The following is a 10,554-nucleotide window of genomic DNA, read 5'->3' on the forward strand; positions in this document are numbered from 1 at the left end:
GATAGATGATATTCTTTACAGAGTTTTTTTCCACCCCCCCCCCCTTCTTTTTCTGCTTCTTCGATTCTGCTCCCTCCTCCATTCACCCTCCTCCTCCTCTCTAAACGTGCTTGGGGGGGGTTGGGGTGGGGTCGTGGTGCTAGTTATTTATTTATTATGTACCCTCCTCGAGGGGCTCTCCCCCCCCCCACTACCCTCCCGCCTTTGTTGCCCATTGTGTGCCCGGGGAGGCGCTTATATAGCGTGGGGCGTGCGGCAGTCGCGTGCACCACTGCGCCAAGAGAGACGGAAGAGCCGGCGACGCGCGAAACCATCGCACTCCCAGTCTCGTGCCACCGGCTTCATCCCCAGCACGCGCCGCGCACGTGACGCCCTCGACTCACGCGACGCGCACGAGCCCAGCACGCGGGCCAAGCAGCAGCAGCAGGCAGCAGCAGCAGCAGGCAGCAGCAGCAGGCAGCAGCAGCATTAGCACCAGCGAGGTGGGCATGCAAGCAGAGCAAAGCGCGTGCACACTCACACACTGCATCAGCTAGCGTACCTCGCTGCACGACATACACCCACACACACAGTGCACAAGCTAACTTCCTGGTTGTATGTCATACGCACACTGCATTCGCTAACTTACTGGCTGTGTGTATGCATGGCATACACACAGCATAAGTTAACTTACTGACTGCAATACTGTACATACAAACACACTGCAAAAGATACTGACTACCGACTTTGTGTTATTTGCAACTGACTGCATGTCATACCTGATTGAAATGCAAGACGACGGTGTCTCTCTGTTTGTCCTCTGTACGTGTCCCTGTGTGCATTTGCAGCAATGTCCACGAGCACACACTGTCAATGTAATATCACTGCCGAAGCCACTGCGAGTAGCATGTGCATGCGTGTCTAGATAGGTGGGCAGACAGCGTCACAAAACACACAGCAAACACTACTAACTTAGTGACATGCATGAATGAACCCGTGTATATTCATTCTGTACCTGTCTGGATGTGTCCTTGCATCAGTGTACGTGAGCATGCCATCTTTACGGTTGTCATGCCACGATGTCACATACTTTACGATGGCTCGGTTGTAAATGCAGGACACAAGACGAGCAATACATGAACCTTCTGTCACCATGACTCTAATGTCAATAGTACATGACATCGGTGTGCATACATGCGTATACTCTTACAGCCTCATGGTCTACCAGCCTCCCAGACTCATGCTTACCAACAGCATCTATTTGAACAGTAATATAAATACATACTCACCATTCACCTATCATCATTGACTATCCCAACATGGCCATGCTGTAGCTGCAGTGTGCGAATGCCTGACTTGACAATCACGAGGACTATGCTGTCACTTCGTAACTTAGTGATACCACTCTTAATATAAATGTATAACTATATTAATCCATACCACTAGATTAACTAGAACAATATAGCACTACAGCTTATGATAACTCTACGATTCTGCTATCACCACCAATAAATACCAAAACCACGACATATATTATCAGCTTATGAATACAGAATATACCATCACAATACTATCACTTTATCACGATGCATTTCGTTTTTGTCTACACACATACAACATTTTTTATAACTTAGGCTTGGGGTATAACTGATATTTTATCAGAAGTTGTTTTGCTCCATCTCTTGAAACAAGTGTTGCTCTTCGAGGCCGTTCTGCTAGGAGTGGCGTGAGCAAGGAAGTTGCAGGGCTCACCCTTTACCGTTGCCAATTAAAAGTAACAATACTTAGCACGGTTGGCGATGTACGGTGCGAAAGAAGTCCAACATACACACATGCATATTTATCCAACAATGCTAATACGAGGTGTGAATGATTGACTTTTTGGTTCAGAAGCATGATACAGCATGCATTTTGTAAAAAAATCCCTCGTCCCCCCCAAAAAAAGTCACTTGCATCCACGAAACATTTGGTCTAACATAGCAAATCCTCGATGGTTACCGAAAATAAATGTTTTATTGTTCGTTTTCCAACAGAATGATGTCTCCATTTCCTGGCGACGGACCCACTCATCCGGAGAGCAGCAGCAGCAGCGGCACCAGCAGCGGCATCGCCATCCCATCGCCGATGGAAGAAGACACTCCGGCACTGTCTCCTCGCTTTCCTTGCAGCTCCTCCTCCCCATCTTCATCGCCGCCGACATTATCGTCATCCGCATCACCGTCGTCGTCGCCGTCATCATCATCCTGCGAAGAAGAGAAACCTCAGATGCCCGAGCAGCAGCAGCAGCGACGGCGGAAGGCGAGATCCAGAGGCTCCGGCCGCGCCGGCGGCGAGCCGCTGGTGCGCGTCAAGCAGAACAGGCGGATGAAAGCAAACGACCGCGAGCGCAACCGCATGCACAACCTGAACGACGCGCTCGACGCCCTGCGCGGGGTGCTGCCCACCCTGCCGGACGACGCTCGGCTCACCAAGATCGAGACGCTGCGCTTCGCCTACAACTACATCTGGGTGCTCACCGAGACGCTGCAGATCGCCGACCAGAGCATGCTCAGCGGCGCCGGAGTGTGCCGCCCGACGCAGCAGCAGATCATGCGAGCCGCCTGGGCCGCCAGCGGCGGCGGGGACAGCTTGTCTCCCGCATCCTCCTCCTCGTCGTCGTTGTCATCCATCGCTTCCTCGGGCTCCCCCGCCTCGAGACCCTGCAGCTCCCCAGACTCTGACTTCGAGTCGCTGTGCAGTCCGCTGCCGGCTGACGTCAAGTGCGAGAATCTGCTGCTGAGGTCGTCCTTCCCCAACGGGACGGAGTTCCTGCACAACGCTTCGTTTGTCGATTTCATCTGACCGCGCGGAATTGTTTGCGTCGCATCGTTTAGTTTCAATTCGTTTGTTGCCGTTGTTGGGTAAAGGTGATCCTCCGAGTGGTTTGTGAGCATCCATGATAGAGGTTTTTTTGCTGGGTTAGATCGCGTAAATCTATAAATGTGTCGTTAAATCCGCCACCACCCGACACAGCCAACGAGTAAGGGTTGTCACGTAAACGGAACGTGGCCAATTCGTTAACAGTACAGCACTAACCGGTGTGTTGGAGAGCAAAGCCACAACATTTACAATCTGAGTACGACGTTTCGCCAGTAATTACAACTAGCTTGTGTTTTTATAAAATTACGCGATCTAACCACCCCCCAAAAAAAACCGTGTATTGTGAATGATATTGGTCGCGAAAGCCTGCGACGTGTTAAACTAGGTGAGCATTGTTCAAACGGCGCTTTTAACGTCTGCGCACCTGTGGGTTTGATGAATCGATGACCGACCCTGCCAAAAGTGGCGGTGGCATCGACGGCTTAGTGGATGGCACTTGGATTGCTGTGATGGCCACTCTTGGGGCGACAAGATGGGAGCATGTGCCCTCAATTGTGAAGCCTTAGACGGCATGGCATTCCACATCACAGCATTAGACGACTTACCCCGTGATGTTAATATTTTGATTGTAATTGTTATTTTTATAAAACACAATATATAAATATATATTTTTATTTTATTGTATTTTTAGAACGTGGTCTTCGGCTGGCATGCAGCGAACAACTCGCCTTAATAATAATAATTTATCAAATGCGTGACTTAACTTATGTAAAATCATCTCAGGTTATTATTTTTTTGAAAATGCGTACCTTTGCAACGAAATATGTTTCCATTGTCAAAGAAACTTGTCGGCATATTTCGGGAAATATGTCAAATGTGGGGGAGGGTCTCTTTTCTACATAAAAACACTGAAATATCCTCGCTCTGAGTGTGTCTGTGTCTTTAAGAACGAGGGGTGTATCACTTGATGCAAGTGATGTTTAAAAAAATCACTATTATTTGCAGCTGCTGCTGCTGCATTGGCACACAAGCGCAACCAACAACAACAACATTGACAATTCAACACCTTTGTCGATAACAACACTGTGGCCTTAAAAGTAAAAAATACATACACACACAATAGGGGACATTTTGGGCCATTGATCCCTTATTCACAGTGCATCAGTTTGATAATGGATTTGCTTGAACACTTGTTAGTTCCCCGAGCAAAGAGTGAGAGAGATGTCACGTGACTTAACAACAAAAAAAAGCACGGTTCTGAAAATTGTTATTTTTTATGAAAACAACAAACAAACAACGCTGTTGTCAGCGATGCAAACCACTGGACGCTATTTTGTGTTGGTAAAAAAAATAAAACCACCCAAAGAGCCCGATGCAGCTACATTCAAACTTATTTTCAACTCAGCTGCACACTCTCAATAATGTCATGTTCTTTTAAACACTCTTCAACAATTATTGTATTCACAACCTGACGATGGCATACGGAACATTGTCCATCCACCCTTTCCCGCCTCTCACTCCCCCCCCCCCACCTCGTCCAGCATATCACGACTCCCGGGGACGTTTGAGATGGAATCGCTCCCACCGGCGACGTTTTTTTTCGATATGCAAATGTCGAGGAGTTGTGGCCCTTTGAGTCTGGGCGAGCTGGCTGGTGGAGGCTCATTGAGACCGCATTCCGTTGCTTTGTTATTGGCCTCTCTTTTTGGTTCAACACTACATGATCCCACTTGAGTCAGCCCTTAAGTCCACTATTAGAAATCTAGGGTGGTGGGTTTTGTTGACGTCTGTGTGTGTGCGTGCGCGCGCGTGGGAATGTGCGCGTGTGCGTGGTGGCGCACGTGTTGAGCCCTCTTTCTTAATTTCGCGAGTCCCACCGTACCAGAAGCACCACCACCACCACCGTAGTTTTAGATCCTTAACCCAATTACACTCCTTTTGTCCTTCCCCCGTACCTACAATTATTATCACGCTTGGCTGAGTACGGTGAGAAAGAAGTTCAACGTACAGACATACCCTACCGAGCAGCGACGCGGCCACTGCAATGTGAAACACTCTTCTCGGCCACTCGGTCCTTCCCTCGGCCGCTCTCGGTCTCCTCTCTCTCTGGTGTCGTCTTTCAGAGAGACACGGCGTGTGTGCGTGCGAGTGTGCTCGCGGTACATTGAGTGTATGTCAAAACTTGGGGAGCGGTAGCGTCGTGGTGGTTAGCGCACTGCGATACGAACCCGGCGACCGACCAGAGTTCGATTATCCAGCCGTGGCTGAAATCAGTTGACGAATGTCTGGATCAGTCCTTGGGCCTCCCATAGATCGACTCAGCCTTAAAACGAGTAGAGGAACTGGTGCGCTGTGTAAACATCACCACTGGGAGAGACAAAGGCAGCCGGGCGTGTTGTGGCTCTAGCCATACCGACCCCCTCGTTCCAGCCGTCAAAGGTGCTCAGGAACAGCTTGTGTAGGCTATACAGGGGATATACTCTTTGGTTCTTTCGGTAAAGTCACGTAGGTTTAAAATAAAACAATATAAATGAAATTAAATCACGACGTTTCGAACGCAACACAAGCGTCCGTCAGTAGGTGGGCACAACCACAGCAAGAAATTACTGCTGAAGTAGGCAAAGTTCAGATCTAGATTATACAGGGGATCTTTGTCTTTGCGTCTGCGTGTGTTCAATGTGTGTGCCTACGTGTGGATGTGTGTGTATTTGTGTGTCGCATATGTGTGAATGCATCTGAGTGTGTATTTGAAAGTGCGAATGTGCCTGTGCGTGTGTGTGAATTAAAGTGTGTGTATGTTGGACTTGATTCGCACCGTGCTCATCGGAGGTGTAGCATACGTGTGAACGCGTGTCTGCATCTGCGTGTGTATTGAAGATGCGCGCGTGTGTGTCTGTGTGTGGCGGGGGGGGTGGGAGGGGTCGTGTAGTGTTTAGCGCTACGCTGGTAGTCGCGAATGAGTACCCTGGTGAGCTTTGTAAACATCGCCACCGGGGAGACAAAGGCGGCCGGGCGTTGTCCTGGCCTTCTTACCCCCTCGTGTGCCGTGCCGGCCTTCATGGGTGCTCGCTAACAGCACTTGCACCCCAACAGTCTGTTGAGGCTATACGGGGGATCTTTGTCTTTGCCGTGTATGCACGCGCGTGTGTGTGTGTATGTGTGTGTATGTGTGTGTATGTGTGTGTGTGTATGTGTGTGTATGTGTGTGTGTGTATGTGTGAGTATGTGTGTGTATGTGTGTGTGTATGTGTGTATGTGTGTGTATGTGTGTGTGTGTATGTGTGTGTGTGTATGTGTGAGTATGTGTGTGTATGTGTATGTGTGTATGTGTGTGTATGTGTGTGTGTGTATGTGTGTACGCGTTGAATAGCATCAATAGACACACAAAGAACAATCCTCCGCTTGTGCTGCGCGCGTGCGTGTGTAGCTCAAGTTTGCTCTTTGGGGGCTCCTGGACAAAATCAATGTTAAAAGCGTTTTAAGGCGCGCCGCCCATCGAGAGGATGCGCGGGGAGCCTTTGTGCGGTGGCTGGGCGTGCAAAATCAGAACGAGATTCACATTTTCTGCAGGAGACGGGGCGCTCTGAATGGGTTACACACACGCGCTTGTTGTCCGCTACATTAGAAAATATGCAAAAGGTTTCTCCCCTTTGCCCGATTATGCATGCTTAGCCCCACTCGTCTTTGTTCCCCTTATGCAGCCGCCGCATGCGGTGACACTTCTCTCGCTATTTATTCGAACAAAAAAAACGAGAAGATAATGTTGTTACGACGAGAACGCGCGCGTGTGTCTGCGCGTGTGCGCGTGCGTGTGTGTGGGGAGCGGTGGCGCAATGGTTAGCGCACCGCGCTGCGAAACCGGCGACCCGAGTTCGATTCCCGCAGTAGGTGGATATTTGAACCGGCCATGGGCCCTCCCCTAGGTCGACTCAGCCTCAAATGGGTACCTGGTGCGATGTGTAAATGTCTGGCCACCCGATCCCTCGTGTGCCGTGCCAGCTTTCATAGGTGCTCGCTAACAGCACTTGCTCAAGCATTACGTGAAGGCTACCGGGAGATCTTTATCTTTGTGGTTTTTAACGTACTCTTAGCACGTGTATTTGTACACGCGGTAATATATAAACGAGACAGAAACAGACGTGGCTTGTTAATTGTTGGCATGCTTTAAATGTTAATATTTTGTTCTAAAAAAGCATGCAAACGAAAGCCCTTCCACGCGTGTATTTATTTTGTTAATAAAGCATTTCATACTGAGTGCGTTGTGTGAGGATTGTGTTCGGTAGGCACACACCCACACACATACAAAGGGAATAATAAACTACAACGGCAAAAACCGCAGTTGACGTCATCGCGGCGCCTGTGCCAGGCTGGGTGCACTTTGAGTCCACGCAAAATTGTCGCTGCTGCTTACAGGAGGTGACGGAACAGACCCAGGTGCCATGGCTGAGATGACTGGCAAATGTTCCTCCTGTGCCCACTACTCGCTGTGTTTTAAACCGCCCGGCGCTCCGCTCGTTGTTGTGAGCGTCGCTCATCTGCCCTCCGCTGTTGTTGGAGGGCGACTGCCTCCAACTGCCCAGTAGCGTCCTTCACGAGCCTCCTCCTCTTCCACAGAGGCCGATCTTGACACCGCAAGTCCACTCAACTCCACATCCTCCCGTACCGCATCAGTCCATCTCTCCTCCAGCCCGTGCCGCGCCCGTTTAGCACCCTCTATCCGACCAAGCTAATATGATAGAGGCAATGAAACTTATGAGATAATGTTGAGGAATTTGTGGTTTTGCATGTTTCCACAGTGAATGGGTGAGCCATGTGTTATGCGCTGAAATTCCTTGCACAATAATTGATTGGACTTTTATACATTTCAATACTAAAAACATATCCTGTGTAATTATATACAGGACAAACAATACGTACATAATACACACAATACTAATTTAGAGCCCTTTATTAATCCACTAATGAATTAAAGGTTTACCACGCTGGTCAAACCAGAAACTTCCATGAACAAGATTTCCAAATGCTTTGGGTTGTGCTGTTAGCGAGCACCTATGAAGGCCAGAACAGCACGCGAGGAGATTGGTGACCAACACCACACCCGGCCGCCTTTGTCTCCCCAGTGGTGATGTTTACGCACCACACCAGGTACTCATTTGAGGCTGAGTCGACCTAGGGGAGGCCCAGGATCGGTTCAGATAAGTGTCACCGGCGTTGGCCGCAAGCGGGAATCGAACTCGGGCGGCCTGGTTTGTAGCGCAGTGCGCTCACCGCTACGCTTCTGACACACACACGCGCACCTTAATACACACACAGATGCAGACACCTCCGATTAGCACGGTTTGCTACGTACGGTGCGATAGAAGTTCAACATACATACAACACACCCACAAAGGGCACACACACACACACTTTAATCCACGCGTAGTCATTCGGCGCGCTAACCGCACCACCACCGCTCCCCCACCGTGCGTTCGTTTTAACGCAGGTGGCTGAGCAAAGGCTCAAAGAGCGTCGCGCGGCCAGCGACAAACATCATCATCATCGAAGCAGTCATTTAATTTGAATCGAGCAAAGGTTATTTATTATGAGAACCCGGGGAAAAAAATAGAGGTGAGTGGGAGGTGTTGGGACCTGCGGTATGATGAGTGGGTGAGAGAGCATTTGAGTGAGTGTGTCGCTGTGACCTGCAATGTGGTGAGTGAGCATTTGAGTCAGTGTGTCGTTTTGACCTGCGGTGTGGTGAGTGGGTGAGTGAGTGGGTTTTTGAGACCTGCAGTGTGGTGAGCGAGTGAGTATTTGAGCGAGTGTATCGCTGTGACCTGCAGTGTGGCGAGTGGATGAGTGAGTGGCCGAGTGAGCGGGTTAATGAGTGAGTGAGTGTGTCGTTGTTGGAACGTGCGGTGTGCACGACGAGACGACCAACACCGAGGGTGGCTATTGCCACAAGTAAGTACATCGCGCGCGTGTGTGTGTGCACCTTTTACGCACGTGCCCCCCCCATCCCCACTTAGCCAGCTCCGCGTTCCTCGCCTCCTCGGCTGGGCTGGGCTCGCACCGGCGTGCGAACCCCGCGTGCTCGCGGCCTCCTGATTGACACCATGCTCGCCCCTCGCATTTTTGGGAGCTGTGGAGGCGTCTCCATAGCGTGCGCGCGACCCACCCAGCGAGGCCGCCGCGGACACAACGAGCAATTAACATTCAGGCCGTGCGGAGGGCATTGATCACTCGGGGGGTGGGGGGGGGGGCTCGGACAAGCGGGGGTGGGTGGGGTGGAGTGGATAGGAGGCTCACGCAGATCCTTCCTTGTTTTTTTCCACCCCTTCCTAAAGTCACTCCCGGTGCCAGCGCATGAGATCGCCCTCCCTGCGATTTGCTCTTCCACCGGGGCTGCAACGGTCCACCCTACAAATCGCATCACGCAAAACAGCTACGCCATGGCAACAGCAGCAGCAGATGCGGATAAACTGATTGCACAAATGGAAACGAACAGAAAACAACAACTTTCTAGTGGTAATAGTGGTGGTGGTGGTGGTGCGACTGTGGGTCATCCCGAAGAGACCCTGACAACAACGATGTAACGACGACGACGCAATGCCCCGATTCACAAACATTCGGAGAGGAGACACATCACAGCGACGATACACTCCCGACGCTGTCTTGGCCACCTCAATGTGAACTTGTCGTGGTTGTTCCGCCGTCTCCATCATCGGCCGTACGACAGAAAAAGAAGACTCTCCGAGCTGAAACACTCCACCTCCCTTGGGCGTTTTGTCCAGAGGGGGAATAAGTATAACCCGTAAAAACAAAGTTTTTCACTATACATCTTTTATATGCGTGGCAGCGAACTTAATATAAAGGATTTAAAAATATATTCGCCTGTGGAGGACGCGGGGATCGATCCCGCGACCTTTGGCATGGGAAGCGAGGGCGCTACCAACTGCGCTACTCCGCCACGGCCTGTGGAGAGGTTACGCTCTGGACTCTTACACTGTGACGTTCAGCCAAAGCGATGAATGAGTTCTATTTGAATATATGTAAAATAAAAATGTTTTGCCTAAAAAGTGTAAAATTTTGGGAATTTTTTTTCACGAACATTAATTGTCTCGCACAACGAGTCTGTGTGGAAAATGTCAGCTCGATTGGATCACGGGAAGTGGGTTAAAAAACGACCGAAAGATTTGCACGGTCCTAAGCAAGCAAGCACGCAAGCAAGCAAGCACGCGAACTTAATATAAAGGATTTAATAAAGGATTTAAAAAAGAATTGCACCGCAATGCGACGTTGCTATGATCGTTTGGAGATGGGTTATGGTTGTAGGAATCGTGTCGCTACGTCTGTGAAGGGAGCGGTCGCGTAGCTCACGGCCACCACCGGTGACGATTATCTGGACCGGTCATGGGCCTCCCCCTAGGTCGACTCAGCCTCAAATGAGTAGCTGGTGCGGTGTGTAGTAAACATCGCCGCTGGGGAGACGAAGAGGCGTGATGCCACCCACCCGCCCCATCGTGTCGCGTGGCGGCCTTCTTGCCCAAAAGCGTGTTCAGACTACATGGGGGACCTTTGTCTTGTTCATCACTATATTTGACCATACTCCACCCACGCTGGGTCTGAGTTAACACCTGAGCCTGTATTTTAGGTGGGGTTATGGATTCGTTATGAAGGCGACTTCATAACCAATTGGTAACCTCACAGCAAATGAGACCACTATGACACACC

General features: G+C 50.2%; 1 protein-coding gene across 1 annotated transcript; it reads left to right on the plus strand.

The window, feature by feature from the left end:
* The first annotated feature begins 265 nt into the window (after window positions 1–265).
* LOC144732006 (uncharacterized) lies at window positions 266–3,756 on the plus strand. Its single transcript, XM_078613186.1, has 2 exons — window positions 266–482; window positions 2,013–3,756. Exon 2 carries the CDS (start codon window positions 2,014–2,016, stop codon window positions 2,818–2,820), a length of 807 nt encoding a protein of 268 aa, XP_078469312.1. The 5' UTR covers window positions 266–482; window position 2,013; the 3' UTR covers window positions 2,821–3,756.
* Window positions 3,757–10,554: the final 6,798 nt, after the last annotated feature.

The sequence above is a fragment of the Lampetra planeri genome, chromosome 41 (assembly GCF_965212315.1).
Source record: "Lampetra planeri chromosome 41, kcLamPlan1.2.h2, whole genome shotgun sequence".
In the NCBI taxonomy this organism is placed as follows: Eukaryota; Metazoa; Chordata; class Hyperoartia; order Petromyzontiformes; family Petromyzontidae; genus Lampetra; species Lampetra planeri.